Here is a 26,003-nt window from a genome sequence, read left to right as displayed (position 1 = left end):
TAATAGTCTTATCATGCATAATGTAAAACCCTAAGACTAGGGAACACGAAAGGACAGACACAAACACGAAGTCTTCGTGTTTGTGTCTGTCCTTTCGTGTTCCCTAGTCTCGGGGTTTTACATTATGCATCATCTTCACCAGCTCGCTTGCTTCCTAGACATTTTTTCATGGTCTTATCATGTTGCAGTAAAGCAATAAGGATGCTTTCAGGATAAGCAGAACTGGTCACGCCAGCACCATCGCAGCTGATGTTTCCATGTATGCAAGGTTCGGCTGACTGCCTCTCAACGTGTACATAGCGGCGGACAGCAGAAAACGTGGCTTACGTCGTGTGGTCCTTCGTGGGAAAGTGTAGACTGGAGAGGTATCCAGCCTGGCATCTCGGAAACTGTGAAGGACGTGCTGGTGACCGAATCAGCAGCAGTACCTTTCGGTACAGCCCCGATGAAGATGGCACCCAAGGAATTCCCTCCGAAATGGTACCACAAGCGTACGCAACTACCCTGGGAGGATGTGGCACCAGGAACTACCAAGTACGACCGGACGGACTTCCAGTTGTTTTCAGTTTCCAGGAGCAAGTAGTGGCCTGCACAAGCAAAGTGCGACGATTCTATTTCGTTGCGATACTCATCTAACGCTTATAGTACAACACATAGCATATATATATATACTGTCTTGACTTGAGGAGGACCGCACTAGCAAAGTGCAAAGTTGGGGCAGTTGACGCTGAAAGATGAAAGTCACTGAAAAGGTTAGCCAGCTGTAGGACTGGAACCCACATCTTCTGGATTACCGGTCCAGGGCTCTACCAATTGGGCTAAGCTAACGCGCCTCCCCAGCGACCTCCAAGGGTGCGTCATCTGAAGGGACAAACCAGCCCACACACTCTCCCTCACTCATCCTCCTTTCACTCTTACATTTTTGCTCACTCGTACACGTTTTGTCCCTTTTGTCCCACTTTTTGTCCCTCATACACACATTCACACGACAGGATCGACGCAAGCGGCAACTGTTGAACATGAGACAACTGATGTTCTGAGGCTGGAACAACATGGATAAATACATACAAAGCCTTGGCTTTGCAAAGCAGAGGCTTAGCCTATGTTGTTCCAGCCTCAGAACATCAGTTCGTTCATGTTCTCTCATGTTGGGGTATAGTTGGTGTAACATACATCATAGGCTGCCAAGAGGACGACGGACAAAGAAGGCGACACACAACAGACACAGCTCACTCACAACTGACTAATTTAATCCAAGGAAATTTAATCCAACAACCGCACTATAGGATCGGTGTTCTTGCGAAAGAGGAACCTAATATTGCACTAAAAATGTGTCTTGAGATAATATCAGTTATATCCTCGCCGTATCTAGTCAAATTATACCCGTTTCGGTGCTTATCTTGCGAAGTAGACACTACGTTTCTCCTGCTTGTTTCTGTCCGCACTCGTGTCCGCGGCAGCCAATACCGTGCCGGCATCCAGGACACCGTCGACGTCGACGTATCTTAAATTGCTTCATTCGCTGTCCGTCAGCGGCGCGCTTGTCGGAGCCAGCTCACGAAAATGGCGGAATTGTTCGGCGAAGAGCAGTACGTGCTAGGTAAATTCCTCCATGTGCGCTAGTCCCGTTGATTAGTTTGTAATTTTTGGAGCATAGCTCTAAGCCCTTACCGCTGAATCCTCATGCTCACATATTCATCAGGGTATTGCTGTAGGGACTGCGAAACTTCTTGAACACCCGATGAAATGGTGTCCTGAAACGTTTCTTCGTGTGCGGAAACTCGTGGCTGAAAGGGCGTATGGGATAGTTCTCCCGGGTTCATCTCTACGTCCTGCCTTCCTATCGCGCTCGTCCTCATACTTCTTGACTAAGACTTTACTACAAATGCATATTCCCAGTGCATCGTTACGTTGGTATTGCACACGGCTGCACACGCACTGCGCACGGCCAATAATTGGAGTTCCATTCGGTGCGCGGTTACACAAACCTACGTCCCTTTAAATAAATCAAGCAATGTGTCATACGCCTGGAAATAATCACACCCTTCTTGACTACCATCTCATCCTTCTTCTATTGTTGACTCTATGAGACGAGCCACAGAAGATTGTGTACATCATCTTCCTAAACTTTCCCTAACCTAACCTCTTCATCCTTGTTGAAACCCCTGGTGCACAAGGTGAGTAGCCGTTCAGTCCATCCATATCCTTACGTATAGTCAAATTCAATTAAGTTCTTCAATCGTAAAACAACGGACCCAAATGGGTGTGCGTCCTCAGTGTCGTGTCTTTGTTGCTCCGTTTATCATGTCGTCCTCCCTTCGGCCGACCCCCACCCGTACGGGCTCCTCCCGCAAGGTCCACGTCCCGCAGGAGCTCGCAACAGCGACACACGTCTTCCTCCGCACAGACTCCGTCCGTCGGGCGCTCACGCCTCCATATTCAGGGCCACACACCATCCTCAGCAGGGGCGAGAAGACTTTCCGCATTTCCATCCGTGGAAAGCCTGAAACCGTATCCGCTGATCGAGTCAAGCCTGCCTTCGTCGAATGCCCTACCATTGCGGCCTCCTCAGCTCCGGAAGACGCCTCCGACGCCCCACCACGGACACCTACACCGACGTCGCCACCCTCCACATCCGCTCCGCCTGCCCCCTCTCCTAAACGGGTGCACTGGTCGGACAGCCCTTGTCTGTCTCTAGCGGGGGGGCCTTGTGGCAGCCGACGAAGAATAAGTTGCCACCGCTACGCGCCGCGCGACATGCGCTTCCCTGGCATTCTCTGCCAGTCAGTTCAGTCCTCTGGCAGCCACTGATCGCGCTGCCCAATAAACTGTGGCTTCTTACTTTGCTGCCTGCCTTTCTTCACCACACGCCCACAATGTATTCTAACGGACTCACCAACAGCCGTGCCGAAGGTGTGATCCACCTGGGGTCTCTCGGATACGGCTTGACGTTGCTGACTCACGCGGCGTCGCCATGGTACCTCGTCTGGAGCCTGCACAGTGAAGCCGCAGAAGCCGTCTCCTTCGAAGTCGCACAGGGTTCCAGCTACCAGAAAACAAGAAGAAAAAAAGATGAGAATCAGCTGACGGCGCGACCAGGGGCGGATCCAGAGCCTCGGCTTGGGGAGGGGGGGGGGGGCGGTTCCTTTGTCGAAGCTCGTAGTGGGGGAAAGGAGAGATGGAAATCCAAAGTATAAACTGACGTTTTTTTTGGGGGGGGGAGGGCAATCGCCCAACCGCCCCCCCCCCTTGGATCCGCCACTGGGCACAACCCTACAAGTTGAATAACCATCACGTAATGGCACACATTCTGTAACGTTACTATCACAGCGCATCAGGACAATAGAGAGTTTCAGTACACCGAACGCAAAGGCGATAGCGTACGTAACAGACAGCGTCTGTGGTTCTGCGCGCTGCGCGAAGCTTTCCTTCTGTTATGGGTGCGCGGAGAACCATCAACGCTATCCGTTGCGTACGCAAAGGCGGTTGCGCACCATGTGCTAAAACCCTCTAATAATAATAATGTGCTAAAACCCTCTTTGAGTGTGGCATACGCTATCACCATTGTGTACGTACGGGACATGGTTGGTGGTTCTGCGCATGCGCAAGACAGAGAGAGTGCTGCGCACTGCGCAGAACCACCACGCTATCCCTTATGTGCGCAAAGGTGATAGCGCACGACGCACTAAAACTCTCTAGTGTCATGGGGTTAGCCATGTGACGTGGCTGCTCATTTTCTTGTTTCAATTTTACAGTTGACTGTAATATCCGTGTAAAGGCTAGTCCCCACATTCCTGGATAGATATGCCCGTGACGTGCTGAAATTGCGCCAAGGAGTGCCGCGCGCAAAGCCCTCTGATTGGCCCTCTCCGAAAAACACGACTCCGAACAAGATAAAATCTGTCCCTTATCTATACGCCGCTTCATAGCGTCTACTTTCCCTGTTTCCGCCGTATCAGCATTTCTCACAGTGTATTGCTCTGATGAGCGGTACGCCTCACGAGCAGGCTGGCCAGCTCAGATGATGGTGCGTCGAAATTTTTGGGGCACTACTAGGGTAGTAGAGGTTGTGGTTTAGGTTTAGGGTTAGGGTTAGGGTTAGGTTAGGTTAGGTTAGGTTAGGTTAGGTTAGGTTAGGTTAGGTTAGGTTAGGGTTAGGTTAGGTTAGGTTAGGTTAGGTTAGGGTTAGGGTTATTTTAGGTTAGGTTAGGTGAGGTGAGGTGAGGTTAAGTGAGGTGAGGTGAGGTGAGGTGAGGTGGCTCGGATGTATAGGTATACTGACGTGGATGGACGCAGGTATCGCTGTTGTGCACTCGCACGTCATCGATGGCCACCTCTGCTACACCAGGAACCGCTGGCAACGCCCGAAAGCGGATGACTTCTCCGTTCCACGAATCGTTCTTGGGAACGGTCACGGAGCCTCGCCGCCAGACACGCTGTGCCGAGTTTTGCTGAAACCATAGCATCTTTGTAGGCGTCCCTGCAAAACGGATGACACAGGGGCGACAGGTCTCGATCAAAGACATTTTACGTGGGTCCCAACTAAGCATGATTACATGGTGACACTGCTTCGTTTCTGCATTTGTGGCAATGAACCTTAACTAATAAGTCGTGAGCTGTGAAACTGTCCTTGTGGCCCAGATCGCATAATTTCTTCTATTTAGATATAATAGAAATATTACAACGGAAACATGTAGACCGCACAGTAAAAAAATGCCACGAGTGCAAACACTTACCTAGAACAGGAGCCACAGAAACATCTAGATTCACAAGTTCCGAACTGAAGAGGAAATACCAGAACTCGACACAGTAGGATCCTTCTGAGGGATCTAGAGGTGCGCTGACCAACGTGGTGTCCTGCGACCCGAGCTTCGGCGAGAAGAATGCGTATTGTCCTGCAAGTGACGATTCTATGTCAGAGAGAACAAAGAGACACGAAAAGCAGGCGTACCAGGGAAGCATCTCTATCGCAGACAAAAATCTCAGGCTGTCGACTAAGGACTAATTGCCGCGGCGCCTATATGAGCGGGGTGGCCGCGGAGAAATGAAGTTCGCTACTCCGTCAATGTTTGTAAGTGTCGGGATTGGGATGTTTTTTTTTTTTAATTCCGCGTTTCCGCCGCGAAGCGACTGTGGCTACGAGCGGCGTACAGACGTGGACTGATGGAGAGAGGACAGCAGGAAGGAGTGTGAGACGAGGAAGTGGGGGGGGCATTAATGTGCGTCCTGGGCCTACTTCAGGGGGAACTGTGCCGACATTCGTCTGGAAAGTCTCGGGACAACCCAGGGAAAACCTGAGACAGCACAGCCGCGGCGACAGGATTCGAACCCGTGTCACCTCCCACCGTCACTTCCCATGACGGCAATAGCCACGGGGAGCTGGTGGTTTGGGATGTGGTGACTGATGCAGGAATGGATGTTGCTTAGTGCTGTATACTGTTACCGCTCCTGCATCTTCTCACCACATACCAATCCTTACACTACACTCTTAAAAATGAACTTCACCACATAGCACGCTCCTAGCCAACCATCACCCCGAATGACAACGTTCTCGCCTTAGATTTGTTGAAAACGGGAGGAGGAGCCTATTTTGTGCCGTGCATAATGGGCACAAAATAGGCTCCTCCTCCCGTTTTCAGCAAATCAGGGGCGAGAACGTTGTCATTCGGGATGATGGTTGGCTAGGAGCGTGCTATGTGGTGAAGTTCATTTCTAAGAGTGTACGTCATGTGGTGTGTCCTACCAAGCAGAACAACCAGAAAGGAACTATATTTCGTACGCTCTGATGGCGACTTTGAGTGGTCGCTTCATAGTAACACCGCCCAGGGGCCTTGATAACGAGACAGCTGTCAGCCGAACGTGGATGCAAGGAATCTTGAGGTCTGCTTGGATCACGATAGGGGCGTCGCAGTCGCTGCTCTTCGGACTTCATCGTCTGCTAACCAAAGTGAACTTCAACATGCGGGCCGATGGGGGCCCCTCGCCACCCACTCAGTGCGGATGTGACGACACTAGATATAGTTGGGCAACCCGCTGCGCGATTGCATCTGGGACGAGCGAAAAAAAAAGTGATTGCTGGTAAATTCATGGCGCCCGAAAAGCGCAATGCGAACATGTGAGATATCACTAAACTGGCGAGAACAGATGGGATCTGTCTTAAAAAGTTGCCGCAAAATCGCCACCTACACTCTTAGAAATGAACTTCACCACATAGCACGCTCCTAGCCAACCATCATCCCGAATGACAACGTTCTCGCCCCTGATTTGTTGAAAACGGGAGGAGGAGCCTATTTTGTGCCCATTATGCACGGCACAAAATAGGCTCCTCCTCCCGTTTTCAACAAATCAGGGGCGAGAACGTTGTCATTCGGGGTGATGGTTGGCTAGGAGCGTGCTATGTGGTGAAGTTCATTTTTAAGAGTGTAGATTCACCATATATAGGTAACAGCTGCCGAGGAGTCGAAAGAGTTCAGGGTCACAAACGTAACCAGATAAGGGCGTACCCACCAACATGTGGTGACAGATACAGGTATCACTGTTAGAAATGAACTTCACCGCATAGCCTGCTTCTAGCCAACCATCATATCGAATGATATCGTTATCTGCCCTGATTTGCTGAAAATGGGAGGCGTACACCATTTTTGTGACAATTATGAATTGCATAAGTGTCACAGAAAAGGCGTACGCCTACCGTTTTCAACAAATCAGGGCACACAGCGATATCATTCGAGATAATGGTTGGCTAAGAGCGTGCTATGCGGTGAAGTTCATTTTTAAGAGTGTACGATAACACAACATCCTTTTTGAACGCGGTTACATGAACGCAACAGAAGCGCATCGTATCGAAGTACTGAACCTCCTAGCGCCTATCCCGACATGCGGATTGGTTGATGTGACCCTGTAGGAGTGGATTTGCTGCTATAACACGATACGATGCGTCTTTGTCACATTCCTGTAAACCCACTGTCACTGAACTCGACTTGACTGACCATCACTCGGCTCGACTGTTAAGCCGTCTGCGACAGGTTGCCGGTGCAATCCGGCGCAGGCTGAAACCAAACGTTTTCAGGAAAGCAGAAGCTAAAAGCCTCGAGGACAACTTCAGAATCCTGTCTTTCTCATACATCAACAGAACCGAACGCATATTGAGCTGGTACAGACAAAATGTTCAGCCCTGGAGAGGCTGATGCTGGACAGGCTCAGGCACTCTTACCTTGTGATGTTTGCATACGTCTGTCCATGGTCGGACCTTCTTTCAACTCTATGGCAGTTTGGCCTGAACGGATGACCCACGAGGAACCCTTCCAGAAGCACATGCTCGTTTCAAAGTCGCAGTCCCACTTCGTGCAATTCCCCGGGGCCTCTGACAATAAGAGCAAGTGTTCAGTGCAAGTAATACGGGCCGTCTGACAGGAGGGGGGGGGGGGGGGCCGACGACGTCCGGCAAGGTAGAAATGTAACCAACCTGTGGGTTCCTCCACCGCAGTGTCTCCCGGGCAGCGACCGTCCAATACGGTGATGTCATCGACAGCGACGCCCTTGGCCCGCTTGCCTGGAGTTCCAGTGATCCGGATCTGGATCGGAAGAGAACGATCATCACGCTAAGGTCAGGTGTGGTATAGAACGAAAAATACGCGCATGCTCTACGAGGAGTCGCCAAACTTCAAATCGCTTACGTAAGAAGGAAGGAATGAATGGTTTATGATATACCGAGGGAGAAGCCAGTTCCGTAAATGCTCCTTCAAAAGTCGAACGGTTGAGGGTGTTGCCCCTTCCCAGGACAACACGAAGCACGTGTCATTTGGAAATAGATACAGTACTGTGATGTACCAGGACTTTTTTCAGTGCTTCAGTGTTTTCTGCTTCTTCGCCTGTATTATCTTTTTTAAACCAATCTCGTAAACGAGAGACCAAAAGGAACGTCCAGACGAAGGAAATTAATTTTCGTTAGAAAAAGGAAAGATTTCGTTGCGCGCGATATTGGAGAGGTGACTGAGAAAGATAGATGGTGTCAGCCCTGTCCACTACACTCTTCAAAATGAACTTCACCGCATAGCACGCTCTTAGCCAACAATAAACTCGAATGATATCGCTATGTGCCCTGATTTGTTCAAAACGGTAGGCGTACGCCTTTTTTGTGACACTTATGCTGTTCATAGTTGTCACAAAAATGGCGTACGCCTCCCGTTTTCAGCAAATCAGGACAGATAACGACATCATTCGAGATGATGGTTGGCTAGGAGCGTGCTATGCGGTGAAGTTCATTTCTAAGAGTGTAGACTAGACTCCGACACCGTATGTGCATACACGTGCTTGCACACACACTCTTAAAAATGAACTTCACCTCATAGCACGCTCTTAGCCAACCATAATCTCGAATGATATCGTTATCTGACCTGATTTGTTGAAAACGGGAGGCGTACGCCTTTTTTGTGACAATTATGAACAGCATAAGTGTCACAAAAAGGCGTACGCCTCCCGTTTTCAACAAATCAGGGCAGATAACGATATCATTTGAGATGATGGTTGGCTGGGAGCGTGCTATGAGGTGAAGTTCATTTTTAACAGTGCAGGCTGTGACGCTTAACCGCTAAACTTTCTGCCGGCGTCGGATTCCGCACGATGCACATAGCGTACACTGGATGACGCATTAAAACACAGAAACAATGGCCATTATTTGTGTTGCAGCAAACATTGTCGATTTTCTGCGATGTTCGATGTTGTAACTGCATAAATATACCAATCTCTACGTATATTCTTGGTCACAAATAGAGCTGTGACCTGGAGAGATAAAGCTGAGTGGCTGAGATAGTTCAGCAACGAATATTTACTACGTAGCTGTTGACGTCACTGCTACTACCACAGAGAAAGGGGGACAAGGCTCAGGGGACAAGGCTCCTGGTCGGGACATGAGCGTAATTTGAGCTCGTCGGCTATCTCTTCTAGACGAGGAGGAGGGGGAGGAGTGTCGTTGGGAGGAACCCGAGAGGTCTGCCTGCCTGATTAGGCGGTATGTTTCTCGGGAAGGGAAAGGTGGTGGAGAGGAGGAGAGGAAAGGGTGAAGTGGAAGACCGAGCGGAATCCGCTCGGGGGGAGGATAGCTGCGTCCATGGGCCGACTTCAGGGGAACTGTGCCGGCATACGCCTATTACACATCTGAGGGAAACCCAGGAAAAAACCCAGACGGCACAGCCGGCCCGCGGATTCGAACCGCGGACCTCCCAGTTTCCAAGCGCACGCGTTACCGCTGCGCCACCGGAGCTGGTATCTCTTCTAGCCACAGCATAGCTCTTCAGCATTGAAGATTTCTAGTGAGTGGTTGTGCTTTCCCCACATTTACATTTATTTACAATTTAATTTTTCACGTTCTAGTAAAATTGTGAACCCTGCCGTGCAGTAACAGGAGAGAATAAATATACACATGGAATACGACTACCCCTCTTCACTCAAGCTGGTATCACGTCTTCTGGCGCTTCCATAAAAATACGACCGTTATGTCCATAACTGAATAAATTCGCAAGCATAGGTTGCTCTAGTGTTACTTCCAAAAACGAACACCTAACAACGTTTATTCCGCTCTGAAAGGGCTTTAAGCTCGCTGCTGAAGTGACCGAAATGACATTCCCATTAATGTCGGCGCGAAGGTGTCCTAAAAGCCAGGATTTGTCAAGATTAAAAATATAGCACACCGGCTTTACACAACATCTAAGTCTAAGTAAAACTGTTATTCTGTTGCGTAAAGCCAGTGTGCTATATTTCTATTATTAACTTCGGTTAATAATTATTTTAAATAATAATAATAACTGATAATTATTAATTATTAATTAATTACATTAATTGTATTAATTGATTATTAATAATTAATTATTTTTATTATTAACTTTGGTGTCATATAGACTTGAAAATTACTTCAATTCAACTTGTCAGTGTAAATTTACTTAACGTTCATAGGCGCTACTAAGCAGCAGCGATATGAATAACGTTCCGTTCGTGGACTTCGTTTTCTTTTGTTTCTTTTTTACTCACAACGTAGTCCTCCGGAAGGTTCGTCACTGTCCGACTATATTGAACCCAGGCACGTTTCTTTAGTGTGACAGTGTCAGTGAGGTACTGGATGACTTTTCCTTCTGCAACATACTCCACGGACAAGGTGGCTGTTCCTGCAGGGACGAGGACAACTTAGATAGTCGCAAATACGTCCAGAATACAGAAGACAGGGCGACTGCAAGTACACAGCAAGAGTAGACCCGCTGTGGTATGAATATGTAAACATTACCTTTGCTTTTTACCCTGTTTATATAATAGAAGAACTGAAGGCAACTGGTTGGACTGTAGTGTAGGACCTCGCTTTCGAGGGTGCCCACCAGGGCAGCTTTGCTTCGCTTCGCGCGAGAAAAGTCCAAGTACATGTAGCGTCCTGCAAAAGGTTAAGTGGGCATTATAGGCCATTGCACAGTAATTAAGATAATCCGATTCCAATAAGAGAAATAAATAAAAAAATAAGGAACACAAAAGAAAATGAATAAAGCACACAAGGCAAGAAAATGGAAACGGCAGTTTCATCAAAATGCGATTGAGGCAATAGACCTCTCCCTGTTTGTAAACAAGTGACGTCATAGTGTTCGACAGCGCCACCAATTTGGTAGAGTTGAACTAAGCTCAAAGCTATATGGGCGAACAAGGTCGCGCCCGAAAGTCACCGTCTTGAGGGAATTACGATGGTGCCTGGTAAGGACGCGAACTTCGGTCCTACTTTTCTTTCAATAGGAGGCAGCGAGCAAGTGCCCATTCGTGGAACCCAGCCCTCCCCTTCAGATTTGTTTCGGTGTCTGTTTGTCTACTAACGTCATGACGACGTTTATCGGGTAGAGGTCTATTATCAGAGGGAAGAATAAAACGAACGGAAGGTCTTCAGGCACTACTGGATCCAATCAATCCACTCGTCAGTCAATCAATGGCCGCGTATGTGACGTACCGGCCCTCTTCCCTGTCGTATGATCCTTGGGCGGTCGACTCTTGGCTGGCCGTTTCGCAGTAGAAGTCCGTATCCATGTCAGGTTCAAGGTACCAGCAGCGTTATGCCAATTACAGAGGTTCTCCTCGAAGGTGCAAGTTCCAGGTGGAGGACAGGCGGTCACGGCGAAAGAGATGTCGTCCACCGCAACGACTGCTGCCTTGTCGTTTGACTTGTACCCTTTGAGCATCAGCTGTGGTGGAAGTGAAGAAGCAGGTTATAATCATCAGTTCTGTAGGGGACGCGTAGTATGTTACAATTAGTTGTGAAGTTGTGAACGAATGTTAAACCGGTGGGGGTGGGGATATATGTTTATTCAGAAAAAAAAAAACGAAAGGTGATCCAGACAAAGAGTCGGGGTAAACCAGGCATGGGCAATAAAATAATACAGCTATTTTGATCTCCAAGTCCTATAAGTCTATAAGTATATAAGCTCTACGATGCACATGTACATCATACTTGATAGAGTATTATAATATCGATTCTGAGGTATTGTATTAAATACACGCTCTTGTGCATCACTGGAGCAATACATGTAATACATTCACACTCAAGCCGCCAGTTGTCAAGAGAGACAAGAAAACGCAGAACAATGCGTAATTTAGGTACCTATTTGAGACAGTCTTTTTCGAATCACGTATTTTTGGGTCAAATAGTAGATAGTTATAATGAAACGCACGCGGGACACGGGTTCGGGAAACTGGCTACAAAGTGCACCGGCGGCACACTAATTTTACATCTAGAGATTTGTAATACATTTAATAACGAAATACTGTGTACCGCTATACATGTACGACTATTCAAAAAAAAAATATTACAGAAATTTTATCATTATAGAAAGTATTACTATTACCACTCATCCCAGTTTTAAACGAATATGAAATGTTAAACTTCACAAAAACTGAAGAACCTGAACCTGCGGACCCGAGCGTAATTTAAAAAAAAAAACACGAAATAATAATCGCGAAAAGTATGAGCTGTCTGATATTCAGGTCGCGCACTCACAATGACGTCATTAAAGTGCCACTACGGACTAAATCTCGTGTCTTCAGAATCCTACCAAACTTATATTACAGAAACCTTATTGTCTCACTTTACATTCCTGCGAAATATTTTGGCTCTACGAGACATGAAAGCTTTAGAAAATTAGTTTTTATTTTTGAGAACCGTGACGTCATGTTAGGCTCCGACGGGGCGCCCGGCTCTCGTCTGGCAACGTTGTCGCCCTTCGCGTCCTCCGCGGGGCTCACTTTTTGCCAAGTTCTGGGAAGGCACACACAAAAATGCACACTGGCAAAAGGTACACACAAAACAGGACGAACTGCAGTTCGTCCTGTTTTGTGTGTGCCTTTTGTCTGTGTTTGTGGCTGCGGCGGTGTGAACTTGTCATGTACCGACTTCCCCAACTTCGGACCCTCAGTCACTTTTTGCACTCCGTTAGCGGAGCCCCACGTGACATATCACCCGACTGCTCCGACCTTCGAGAAAACACAAAGGAGGGAGGAGACATGCCTCCCATTTCCCCCTCTTTCGATCAGTGTCGCGTGACTTCTCCACCTCGTGACCATCCACGAACGCCGGCGTCGTTGCTAGGAGACGAGCGCCCTCTCTCTACAGAACATGACATCGTTGCAATTTGGAGGCTTATGATTACGTCACCCGCTCCTCGCGTCATCGAAACTTATGGAGGCTCAGCGGATCTTCAAAAATTGACATAAATTCATAGCGTTCGTAAACAGGATTGAAATTTCACGTATAGGAATACTCGAGGCACCTTCCTTTCATGGACTAAATAAATAAATAAGATGGCCGCTATCCTAAATAACTGTAAGTACTGCAGGTTTTTGCGGTCCCATTTCCTGTTTGGTCGCAGTTATCCTCATGGAACAGGGAAGTTTGGCGACTTGCAGAGATCCATATAAGGATGATAGTGAGGATGAGGAAAGTACGTGGAGACAGGAGAGTTTCGGACCTATTATATGATCTCGACTATTCCACGTTCACATTCTACCACTTCCGGCCAACTGCTTCAAGACAACATGGTAACGTACGAGTAGTATACAGTGAAGTAGAGTTCATGCGTGAGTAAGTTATGGCGCCGCCACTTCGGTAAAGGCGCGGTTTCTGGGGCGAAAGAAATAGAGCAATCTTACGACGATTCTGCGCAGTGTTGTTCCCGCGCTACCAAAACGAAATAACGAAATACCGCTACCCGCTACTCCACAAAAATGTAGCGCAATACTAGCGTCGCTACAAATTTGAAAGTGTAACGTGACAATGGTACCGCTACCGAATAAAAGTAATGTAAATACTGTGCCTCTAGTTTTCCCTTATACCGCACGCACTTCATCGCGTTGCCAAATGTGTCAAAAGACGGTGCAATATTTATGCAACATAATTTATGCCATTGCTTGCTGCCAAGGTATATTACTTCACATTGAGCTCGACCTAGTACTACGTCATCACTAACAAGTAAAAGGAAGTAACAATAAAAACACGTCTTTCATATTATGAAAAGTAGCGGTAAAGGTATCAGAGAAAGAGTCCGGGAAATACCCGGGAGTCCGGGAGTAACGGGAAATATTTTTTCCCGTTAGAAATTTAAAATGTAGCGCGGTCGCTATTGCGCTACTGAAAAAGGGCGCTACTTGTAGCGCCATGTACAACGCGCGCGCTCTTGGTGTGCGTGCGACCCCCGAAAAACCAGTTTTCCAATGCGCGCGGACAATGTACGATGGAGCCTGGGATGTCAGGTATTCGCGCGCGTCCAGGCACATTTTCCAAGGAGTGGACAGAGAGATGGCCGCCATGTGGTACACAAAGTTGTGTATGTGCGCTTCGAACAAATTTTTGGGATAATATTCACCACAGTAAACTTGCTTCAACATTTCAATTATTGCTGGAATAAATAAATGCAGAAACCGTTGAGAACAACAGCATCGGCATATTATTAAGAAAATGCTTGTGGCAATGAATATGGCAGCATGAGCGCGCGTCACTTAAGTTCGTACGTGGTCGTCTCGCGGGCGTTTCTTCGCGGCGCGTGGAAGGCAGCTGCGTGCGTTAAGCTTTGACCCTGAGAGAACGTTCCATGCATTTCAGGCACTAACGACACAAAGAAAATTAAACGACATTAAACGACACAAAGAAAATTCCTTACACTGAACGGTTCTGCTCTTCCGGCGATGTTCACAGTTCCCGATGACCATTTCTTCGCTGGCGTGTCAATCCCTTTTACGTGCCACAATGCCGGGGCGGATGCATTCGTCTCTGGGGAGACAGCGAGGACTTCTGTGCTTCCAGGAGAAACGAAGTGCCAGAATTTGAGACAACGCGTTTCTTGCGGACTGACAGTGTGCATGGGGCTGACGATGCTACCATGAAGATTTCTCAACACGGCGAAGTGCCCTGCAATACAATGCGTTAGGTTATGTCACTGTCCAAGAAGGGTGTGTTCATAAGATTGGTATCATAACATAGATATGATAACATATATGTACAGCGACACGATTGCACTACGTTATACAGTACTGCACCTGCCTAAAGCATACTTTCTTGGACGTATTAATGTACCGTAATTTCACGCGTATTAGCCGCGGCTTATGCGTTTCCTTTTCTCACAGGTGCTCTGCGGCTTATCCACCGGAGCGGCTTATCTGATGACTATCTTTCCCTGGTATTTTTTTGGTATATCCTGGTATATCCTTTTACCGCAACAGGGGCGCGTCCACATTCGAGTAGACTCATATTCCTGGTGCCTTCCCCCAAGCAGCTTTAACGAAAGCGGTGACAGTGATTCATATCTTCCGCAATGCCACTGACACATCGATCCATGAAAAACATACAACAAGGGCACAATCTGATCTTCGTAGAACGCTAGAACTGACTCCCTTCGTCCCGTGGCCTCCTTGCCGACCCCGGAGTACGAACCATAGGGTTTGGGCCTTCTCTGTGGTCTCCTTTGTCCCACAAATAAGTCGTGTTGTATTGCCCACGGCTTATCTGCGAGTGCGGCTTATCTGCAGATAGTTCCTTGCAGTATAGTTCCATCCTTGCTTAAAGGGACAGTCCGGGAAAACCGGAAGTTGGTTTTTTCCAACTGCCACGGCGGCTTACATGCTCTGTGGAACGTTTCAGCTCACACAATGGCGTGGTTTTCGAGAAACAGAATAAAAACTATTCCTTTGAGGACATCCTATTTCGATTTTCTCCCTCGTATACTCCTTGCCCCAAGGATCCTTTATGTACGTCAGCCGTCACGTCAGCATGACGTCTTCAAGAGACAAAGTGGAGCGGAGGACTGCGCTGTTGCTGGGAATGCAGAGAGGTGTTTTTTTCTATGAGTGTATTGAACAGAAGGCTGCCTCGTGATACCTGTGTTTACATTGACGCTACGCTGCATTTTACTCTGCATAGCGTGTGATTGCTACTCAAAATCATCATAATGGGCAAATGCTAGCATGCAACAACCAACTATCGCGCAAACAGGCATGCGCAAGTCACGTGCGGCATTGCTCTTATGCAAGTCACGCGAGAGCTCGCTGCGGCCTTTACTCAGGACCAACAGCGGCATAGAAAAAAGTCGGGTATAAATCGTGCGATAGGATTTCTTCTGAAATATTTTGCACACTTGTTGTGAGGAGTATTAGAAATCATAAGGCGGTGTTTCCCAGACCTATGTTTTCGACCGGACTGTCACTTTAAGCAAATGACATTGAACGTGACTGTCATCCTTTGCATTCTTGTCATTATTGTGTGACAGGGCTATAAGTGTGCCAAAGTGATTGTAAAGTTTCATATTGCATCATCTGTGCCTTGCTAGTGTTATGGCTTCCAGCTTCCGCACACTCTGCCGTTATCTATGTTGTAATCTTATCTACAATCCGGAATCAGAGAAGCGTGGGTTGGAGTCCCACCACCAGCACTGATGACTTTTTGTTATCAGCCATCTTCAAATCATTGCTTGGCCATTGGTGGGGCTTGAACGTTGTGCTTGTGTCTTGCTTGCCCGTTCAGCCCCTGACAATTTTAGAACCTTATTCAGGACCTTTTTTGTTTTACCTGACGCAGTGAAAGTCGAGTGATCTCTTGGTGGCGTCCCTTGCTGTAATCCCGTTGTGAGGGCCCAGCCATCCAAATTCCAGCCGCAGGTACCTTCTTCAAAATCGCAATTTACTGCACAAGTCAGAAAAATCAAAATGAGTTCTGGAATGAAGACTGTATTAGCCATTTGCCAAAGGTCCACGAAAAAAGTGGCAGATAAACGAACGTGACCGTATAGAGTACAGCAGAATCGCAAACAAGAAACATGGCTTACCAGATGTGTCTGGGCAGGGCTCTTCATCCAAGACTATGTCATCCAGAGCTATGGTTGCATTGCTGCGTCCCTGGAGCAATGCACCGAAGGCGATCTGAAAGGACGCGTGCGAAATAAATCGTGAAAGATTTCGCTGAAAGATGCTGCGGGTGTCACAACATCCATGGGAAGTTAGGTTTTATGGAGGAGACGTGCAATGACTCTATAATGTTTCAAAGGCAAGCAATGTCTGTCATTATGTCTGACGCGAGAAGGCACACTATAGTGCCACTCCAAACTAAGTTCAGCCACATGGATGTCTCACATTATATTCTCTCAAAACAATGTTTCTCTTTCGTGATGTAAAATTTGCATGTAATTAATTATCATAACTAATTTTTAGTTTTCGGAAGTACACTATAAAGACGCGCAAAACATGCCTCCCGTCTCACAATATTCGTGCACCATGGTTGCTAGGAGACGCACACTAGCATGCACGATAACTTCACCTACTTTTGGAGAAACCGAAACTGAAAATTCGGAATGCTCACTGACGGCGTCAACAGATATTTTGTGTACTGGATCTGGGTGATGTTGCTTGGTAACGTGAATTCAAATAAATAGCATTTCATTTATTCAGAGTGGCACTGTTATATGTTGTGAGAACATTTCTTCCCAAGGAGCGACATATCACAGAATACTCCAGCGGATGGAACGCATGAAGACCGATCAACGTCATGTATTCTCGTGTGCTGCGAAACGTGGAACATCTCCCACTAGAAGATATTTCCTAGCATACGACAGATGCAAATGGTGTCGTCTGCTAAGTGTCGGTGCGAATGCTCAACATAACCTGCCCCGTGAGAAGTTCTTTGCGTCTTCTTCCACTAGAATACTCCGTGGGAATGTCGCTCGTGTGACTAAATGGTTAGCCCACCATTCTACAGAATGAAAGGTCTCCCAGTTGTATGTACCTTGAATTGTTTGTCAGACACGATATTGACGCGGCCTGCCTTCCATTCAGGCGCCACTAGTCCTGCCTTTTGATAGATGGTACGACCCGGAAGACCGAATGGATTGAGAATCACGTATAACATTCCATTTTCGTTGTCCTTCATTTGGTACCAAAACGACAAGCAACGGCCCGCAGTGGAAGTTGGAGGTACAGCTTCAGAAAACAGTTTAGCACTGCTGGAGCGCACGCTGCTCTGTGTGGCGTAGATGTACCGTCCTGAAAAGTTGATGGAAACAAGTTTTTGTGGAGTGTGATACTCTCCAGACACGTATATACAAAACAGACGCACACACAAATACTCGATACAATACAGGCAGCGTTTTATGTAATACGGGGGCTCTACGTCGCGAAATAACTGAGACGTACACAGCGGTCGGTTTGTGGACTGCCCACCTGAGGATTCTTTAACCTGCGATGAGAGCTTACCACCGCGTATCTAACGTCCCTCTCGGAAGGCGGCGAGTCAAAGCCACTTGCACACTGCCGCTAAGTTGCTGGCCCCCTCAGACGGGTTCGACCCCGCCATCAGAAGGCGAACACGCTACCGACTGAGTCACCGAGGCCGGTAGTGTTTCACCACATTGTTAAGATTACCACTTTCAGGTAAAAATTATGGCACGGCGGCACACGTCAGCAATACGGGAGATACTGCAGTCTTGTGTCCTCCGTGTCCTTCCTTTGGTCTGCGTTCGTTTGCTGAGTTAATTCACCGTGCAAGCCTTTGTTGGATGGATTACGAAGAGGATTGCTCATCATAGCTTGTGACTTTTCGTCGCGAGCAAAGTACGGTCGTGAATAACGCTACGCTGGTCGGTTCGTCGACTAATTTTTGCCCACGTCAGGGTTGTTTAACGTGCACAGAAATCTCAGCACATCGTATTCAACATCTTTCGCGGAAGAGGGTGTCGCAAAGCAGCTTGTACCCTACCACCAACTTGCTCATGCGCTCGGCCGCGGACGGATCTGCCTCCTTGAGGTCAGTGGGCAGACACGCTGCCCCAGCAGGGCTGGTACAGAGCGGCAGAGTCATATTCATAAGGAGATTTTGGCCATTCTCCGGTGCTTTGCTGCCTCATGGGAGGAGCCTGTTTTGATGTCAGTGTTGTTGCGCCGCCCAAAAAGTGTGAACCCTACGCAATCCACTTATAAGCCATCTGGTGCTCGCTAGTTTGATGCTGTCCGCCAGCTGGTCCACACCTTTGTGGTCGCGCTGAATGTAATCTATAGGAATAACGGCTTATGGCCCACAGCCGCCTGTGGCAGGGGGGGGGGGGGGGGCTTTGTTGCCAAGCTGAAAGAGTTCAAGGAGGAAGGCTTTACGAAGGACGAAGTACGCAAGTGTATTCCCTCCTTGCATCTTAAATAGTCAGCAGCAGTATATAGCGTCGAAAATCGGCTGACGACTGGCTTATAAAGCACGACGAGGGGGGTCCTTCAGCCGTGATATCGCGCGGTGAGCTTCAAGTTCTGCTCCTCCTAACAAAGTCTCTCTATAAACGAGTGCGCGGAGCGGCAGAGCCCTACATAGAGAGCGTCTGGACATCTTTTGATCTTTTGCCACTTCAAGGGTGGAGCCTGTTTCGACGTCAGAGTCGCTGCAGCACCGCCCAAAAAGTCTGACTCAAAGCGGAATCCACTTATCAGCCAGCGGGTAGGCGCTACTTTTGTCAGGTACTTTTGGTATTTACTTGTTACAGGTGCTTTTGTCGCGCTCAATGTAATCTACCAGAATCGCCGGCTTATGACCCACTGGTGCCTGGGGCTTTGTTACCAAACTAAAAGGATTCAAGGACCGAGGGTTCTCGAAGGACGCTATACACCTGTGTCTTCCTCTTTGCATCAACATGGCGTTGGCGACGGGTTGGCGACGTCGCAAGACGCGGTTCAAGTTAGGCTCCTCCTAATGGCCAAGCTCTCTCTATGAACGGCTCTGCGGAGCGGTATGCAGTGGCGCCACTACGGGGTGTAAGGGTGCGGTGCGCAGCAGATAACGCGACAGAAGCAGGTCACACGCCGCACAGGTACCTCCGCTTCGCCTGTTTCTCTGCGGCGCGATGACACCGAAAACATAAGGCGCCGTTCTGTGCGTCTTTCGCGCGTTAGACTCTCCTACAGCTACTCTACGTGCGAATAATCAGGAAGCTGTTCCTTGAGCGCATCTAACCAGTTAAGGGTTGCCTTCCTTTAAGCGACAATTCTTAGTATTACTCCCCCCCCTTTCCTATACTACTTCCTCTACACCTCATTAAGGAATATACCGTAAAGACAGTGATGTGTCAACCACACACTGTTTGCGTTATACTTCGTCCCAGAATCTTCTAAGCAGGGCGAACATGATTAGCTGGTGCTTATATCTGCGGCTCTCATCAAACCAAAAATAATTGCTCAACAATAGTGAAAAAAAAAAGAAAGGAAAGCTTTACATACCTGTTCCAGTCGTGTGGTCTCCGTTGGGTTGGTTTTCGTGCGTTTTTCGTCCATCAGAAATGATCCAATCCGCTGTGACAACTTCCTTCACTTGGTACCAGCCGCATCCTTCCTCTTCTTCGAACGTACAGTTGAGCGCTGAAACGAGATGCAAATGTCTCGATTGTAACGTATTTCGAACATATATTTCACACGAGTCATCTGACCAAAGAGCTCACTGTGTGGTCACTGCTTAGCGCCGAAGCATGAAAGAGTCCGGTATAATTTCGATTGTAGCTCCGTGACGCAATCAGTTCCGAATTTTTGGCGAATTCGGGTGGTCATTTCGGAGCAACTTTTTTTGCCAGATCTCGAGCAGTCATGTTCGCTTGGTCAAAATGAAGCAAATCTCGCATGTTCGCGTGGCGCTTTCCGAGCGCTCGGAATTTGCTAGCTAGCACTTTTTTTGCCCGGTCTCAAAACGATCGAGCAGCAGATTGCTCAACTGTATTCGGTGTCGTCACATCCGCACTGCAACGGTGGCGAGTGCCCTCATTGGCCCGCATGTTGAAATCACGTGGTTTAGCAGACGACAGGACTCGAAGACGGGCGACCGCGACGCCCCTAGCGTGATCCAAGTACCTAAAACCGCTAGATTCCTAGCAATCATGTTCGGGTGGCAACGGTCACGTGATCCAGCTCGGTCGCCGACCTAGCAATTTCAGAGCGCTCGGCCGTTTTGCTACGAAATGACCACCCGAATTCGCTATATGATGACAAGTGCGAAACTAACATAGCGTGTAACGTAATTTGAAGCCAACTTTGTTTTTGCAGTTTAGTGCCCCTTTAAGGACCGCGGGAAAGCAATCGACACTAGTATATGACTCCATTTAGCAGCTCATGCAGCCCTTCTAATCGATTTCTATGTCCTCCATTCTAAGGCGCTCAAGTATCCTGCTATACGAATAACAGACGCTACGGTGCGGGTACTCGCGATCACAAATCATTCACTGGTCAAGCGCCTCAGCATATGCAGCTTCCGCTGCCGTCTGTCGACATGTACGGTGTTTACTTACGTTTTTGTGCTTTGCTTCCTGGCTCGCAGTCGTGATATTCGATGTCGTCGATGCTGACGTTAGCGTTGCTGGCCATGAAAGTGAACTGAAATTGATTGCACCTTTTGTGAAAACCGCAACCGCAGCTGAACACTTTGATGATACAACAGCTGAAGTACCTCAGCTGCAAGAAATAGTTACGCTTTCACAACTGAGCATATTGAACCAACCTTGAAGCCAGCGGACTGAGGGCCTACTAGGGCTCCCAGCTTTCTCCAGGAGTGATCAGGTCCTGCAGCGCTGGACACCAACCACTTATTCAAGCCCGGTAGATTGATGCCGAAACTTACCGAAGCAATTGCTGTGATACAGACAGAAAAACATGATGTGAGAAAAAACCCTTCAAAACAAGGGTTGGTACACAAACACAAAACACACATTGTATAAAAGAGAGATCAACAGCCACACACATCAAAGGTAGTATGCTGTCAATGGTATGTTACGGTATGCATGACTATAGTAGCTCGTCTGCGAAAGTGGCTGCGTAGTAGTAGGGATGTTTGCCTTATTACGCACCCTCTTAACCTATATTAAACCACTAACGTTCTAGTCTCCTGTAGGCTTTCACCTCTTCATATAATTCTTATTCTATTTATTTCATTTCCAAAGATACAGAAATGAGGCCCAGGTACAAAAGGCGAAGCCTGACGAGGTACCTGGACCGACAAACAGGAATGCATACAGACATATACATAAACAGTCGGCGGATATCTGTCCGCCAGTACAGTGTCCGTTGCAACGTGATTACGCAGTAGTAACATCGATAACATTTTTCTAGAATATATACAGTACAAGTACTCCACTGTTCATGGACAATCATCTATCATCTAGATGGTACACACAAAAGAGAAAAAAGAAACACAGCGCTGTGCAAAGTGTCCTTTAGCCAAAGGCACACGCAACCGTACTAAGGTTTACCACTTTAAAATAGCCAATATTATAATTAACATCTAAATATGAGCGGAAGAGTCCTCTGAACCGTGCCTGTGTGTACTCAGGCTTTACAAAATCTGCAAATTTGTTTAAAAATTGAAGCACTAGATAGGCCATGGATTGATACCCGTAATTGGTTCGCACACATGGCGTTGTATAATTCCTGAAGTGCCTTAGCTCATACGTCGTGGTTTTAGTTGTAAGGTTTGTGCGATTTTCCTTAACTTAAATGAATTCCGAGTTTTAGAATAAACATTTGTTTAACAGTAAGAATGTGAGCGTCGGAAAAGAGGTCTGGAGAAGGAGTAACGAAGTCGGCATTTGTTAGAAAACGTACTGCTCTTCTCTGGAGTATGTGGAATTTGCCTAGGTTATTTGGTGATGTGTTGCCCCATACTAACAGCCAGTAGGAGAGTTTGGAATGGACAAGTGCGTAATAAAAATTGCTCATGAGCCACCTTGGCAGTGCTCTTCTAATGCGACTGATAGCACCGATTACCTTGGATAGTTGTTTTGTAAGGTGATCAAAATGCGTATTTCATAATAAATTCTCGTGAAACCATACGCCGAGGAATTTTATCTCAGAAACCTGTTCTAACGGAGTCGTATTAATACTTAGCGAGAACGACGGGTCGGATACCTTGTTGATAGATCGAAATATTATTAATATCGTCTTGCTAACATTTACCCTTAATCAATTTGCTGCTAGCCATCCGGAAAGGTGTTCTAGATAGCTGTTTATCAACGTGGCAAGGTGCGACAGGCTATGGTGGGAAAAAAAGATGTTAGTATAGTCGGCATACAAAATTATATCTGGTGTGTTAGGCATGGAGACGATGTCATCGATGTAAAGCAGGAATAAGATGATAATAATAATAAGTGGACCCAGCATAGATCCCTGGGGTACACCGTTCTTTGTTAGAAGCTTATTAGATTCATAACCATGAAGCTTGACGTATTGGAAGCGCTCAGACAGATAGCTTTCTATTAATTCGTGTATCTTTCCGCGTAAACCATAGGAATAACATTTTCGCAGTAAAATATCACGCTGTATCGAGTCAAACGCCTTCCTCAGGTCTATAGGAATATGCCCACAGTATACAGCTTATCTTCTATATTTTCCACAATCTGGTCTCTGGTTCTCATTAATGCGGTTTCAGTGGATTTCCCCTTCTGAAATCCATATTGTGCGTTTGTTATTATGTCATGTTTCAAAAGGAATCTGGTGGGTATATCATTTATTATTTTCTCCACCACTTACGAAAACAGTGGTAAAACGGCAGTAGTTATTGAGGTCATTTCCATCTCCTCCTTTGCTAATTTATTATTATTATTATTATTATTATTATTATTATTTATTTACTGACACATTGCTCGTACACTGATGAAATGTGGGACTACGAGGCCGCAGCCTGTTATGTAGTCCCGTGTGAGCAAACAATATGAAAACTATGTTACATGTCTTGTGGGTCAGCCTATCAGCACAAATGTAATAAAATTTAGTTAATTAGTGTAACTTTGGCTATTTTTAATGCGTCAGGGAAGGTACCCGTTTCTAAAACGTTATTACACAAGTAGCAGAGCTTGTCACTAATAAGTGGCAATGCGTGCTTTATTGGCTTTACTTTAAGGTCGTCGACACCAGCAGCCAGCGAATTATCTAATCCGCACAATATCCCCTCAACCTCGGCAACTGTAGCCGGATAAAGATAGACGGAACTCACAGGGAACGAGCCATCGAAGGTTGTAGAACTGGGATCTGTGCTATCTGTTGCCCCAACATTGACAAAATGGTTATTAACTATGTTAGCTAGTTCTAAGCCCTGATACGATAGAGAGTCAATGGTCAGTTCTGTAGGGAGCGGTGGAGGGGTGTTACCAAATGCTAAGTTCTTCACAGTTCTCCAGACCTTCTGTGGATCATTCCGCTTATTTGTAAAATACCGCCCGTAGTACCGTTCTCTTTGTATCCGTGGCTAACTGGTTACGAATGTGTTTGAATTCCTGCCATATCATGGCATCACGCGTTATTAGGAACCGTTGAAAGAGCTTGTTCTTTGCGCTGATGCATAAGTAAAGTTCTCTAGTTATCCGAGGCTTCCTTATTTTCTTGGATCGGTGTCTACGCGTTAGATTAGATTATATTAGAATGTAGATATATAGCAGATAGAGAAGATAGACAGATAGATATATAGAATATATAGATAGATCAGAATTATATATTATTCTAGCCTGTCCATTATGCCAATAAGTTCCCAACCTAGATAAGCGCCATTCACTTACAGGGCGGTCCCTTTTTCATAGACTTATACCTCTGACACAAGGGCACGTTTGAAATCTTTTACTCACAGGAACACCTAACGGCAAGGCGTTGTGTGATGTGACCAACGGTAAAGCAGAATCTCCTTTTACGAAGTGGTCCTTTTGGGAAGCGAAGATCGGCTATCTCCTTTTCATCTGTAAAGGTGGATGGCCTAGCCTCGAACAAAGGGTGATACGACGACGATACTCTCTCACGAAGGCTGGATTCTATTTTCATTTTTCGAGTAACTGAAGTCTGTGCGCAGATATTGCAGTCGCAGTACGTATTTGGAATTAATTGGGCGTATTGTTATGTTTGCTGTTATCTAACTGCCTGACAGTTAAATATTTGGATATTTTTCAAATGAAACACCAAAAGGAGTTCGCTTTGGCCGTGTGCTACCGGTACGAACTGCCTTCGCGAAGGTGTCCTTCGCTGCTGTAAAGGACCTCCAACGGAAAGGAGTTAAAACAGGCCAATGTGCCAGGGTTTATTATTCATATTTGACTAACACTTTTAAGTAAGCCATTTCGAATGTCGCACTGATGCCTTTTCTAAATAATCCTTCTGCAAGACTACTGTTGACTGGAACAGTTTTCCCTCAGAGCTACTCAAGATTACGGATCACCAAACCTTCCATGAGCACACACCAGATAGCGTGCACATTACAAATAAATTTCCGTAAATGTTTTTTTCAGTAACGTACGCCTATTTTGTGTAACGTGTGGCTGTATTACAGTGTAAGAATTGAGGAAGGCAACAAGTCTCTTCGTCCACTACCCCGGGCCCCATTCGCAGGGGCTATTCTTCCTGCAGTTCTTAGCCTTATCGCTAGGGGAATAAACCTTCGTGTGTTCTAGCTGGTCTCGTTCGTTCCTGTGCGTTCCCAACGATATCGTTTTATAATATATGCGTATTTTAATCTCTCGGTTATCCTGCCCCCCCCCCCATGTAATTTCCTCGGAGACCCTTATTAGTTTATTTACTGTCAAAGGCTGTTATTTATTTACTGACCCATGCGACGTTACATGGGTGTACACTTCAAACCAAAACAAAAAATGAGAAAGAGGACGCTAATAATTTAATACCTACATACAATAATACATATATAAATGGACCAGGTTATGTTCAACGAACAAAGTCTAAAATGGAAATATATGTTGAGCAAAGGAGTCGAGGGCAAGCGATGTGGTGTATGTTACCCACCTCTGAAGGTACCACTTCTTTAAAGTGACAGTCCGGTCGAAAACATAGGTCTGGGAAACACCGCCTTATGATTTCTAATACTCCTCACAACAACTGTGCAAAATATTTCAGAAGAAATCGTATCGCACGATTTATAATCGACATTTTTCTATGCCGCAGTTGGTCCCGAGTAAAGGCCGCAGCGAGCTCTCGCGTGACGTGCATAAGAGCAATGCCGCACGTGACTTGCGCATGCCTGTTTGCGCGATAGTTGATTGTTGCGTGCTAGCATTTGTCCATTATGATGTTTTTGAGTAGCAATCACGCGTTATGTAGACTAAAATGCAGAGTAGCGTCAATGTAAACACAGGTATCACGACGTAGCCTTCTGTTCAGTACACTCATAGACAAAAACACCTCTCTGCATTCCCAGCAACGGCGCCACTTTGTCCATTGGGGACGTCATGCTCACGTGACGGCTGACGTACATAGAGGATCCTTGGGGCAAGGAGTATGCGAGGGAGAAAAACGAAACCGGATGTCTTCAGAGGAGTATTTTTTATTCGATATCTCGAAAACCACGCCGTTTTGTGAGCTGAAACTTTCCACCCAGCATGTAAGCTTCCGTGACAGTTGGAAAAAATCAAGTTCCGGTTTTCCCGGACTGTCCCTTTAAGGGTGAGTGACCACGCGAGAAGTTCGTGGCGTCTTTTCGTGTGGTTCCTCATCTCTAACGA

At 46.8% G+C, this 26,003-nt stretch overlaps 1 protein-coding gene across 2 annotated transcripts in view; it reads right to left on the bottom strand.

Annotated features, from left to right (window-relative positions):
* LOC135392014 (MAM and LDL-receptor class A domain-containing protein 1-like) overlaps positions 1-26,003 on the bottom strand; it is a 118,538-nt gene that overhangs the window by 27,034 nt on the left and 65,501 nt on the right. For both annotated transcript variants that reach the window (XM_064622626.1, XM_064622627.1), the window contains exons 50-65: positions 21,017-21,147; positions 20,808-20,892; positions 19,753-19,890; positions 17,285-17,541; positions 16,332-16,425; positions 16,076-16,189; positions 14,175-14,422; positions 10,976-11,207; positions 10,277-10,417; positions 10,027-10,160; positions 7,466-7,574; positions 7,214-7,363; positions 4,737-4,895; positions 4,283-4,480; positions 2,897-3,046; positions 328-587 (exon numbers count right to left, since the gene is read on the bottom strand). In XM_064622626.1, coding sequence (XP_064478696.1) covers positions 328-587; positions 2,897-3,046; positions 4,283-4,480; positions 4,737-4,895; positions 7,214-7,363; positions 7,466-7,574; positions 10,027-10,160; positions 10,277-10,417; positions 10,976-11,207; positions 14,175-14,422; positions 16,076-16,189; positions 16,332-16,425; positions 17,285-17,541; positions 19,753-19,890; positions 20,808-20,892; positions 21,017-21,147 — 2,600 coding nt within the window. The remainder of the gene's footprint in view (positions 1-327; positions 588-2,896; positions 3,047-4,282; positions 4,481-4,736; positions 4,896-7,213; positions 7,364-7,465; positions 7,575-10,026; positions 10,161-10,276; positions 10,418-10,975; positions 11,208-14,174; positions 14,423-16,075; positions 16,190-16,331; positions 16,426-17,284; positions 17,542-19,752; positions 19,891-20,807; positions 20,893-21,016; positions 21,148-26,003) is intronic.

Source organism: Ornithodoros turicata, chromosome 4 (assembly GCF_037126465.1).
Source record: "Ornithodoros turicata isolate Travis chromosome 4, ASM3712646v1, whole genome shotgun sequence".
Taxonomy (NCBI): domain Eukaryota; kingdom Metazoa; phylum Arthropoda; class Arachnida; order Ixodida; family Argasidae; genus Ornithodoros; species Ornithodoros turicata.
Note: the sequence above shows the minus strand (reverse complement) of the source record. Positions and strands in the feature narration are given on the sequence as shown.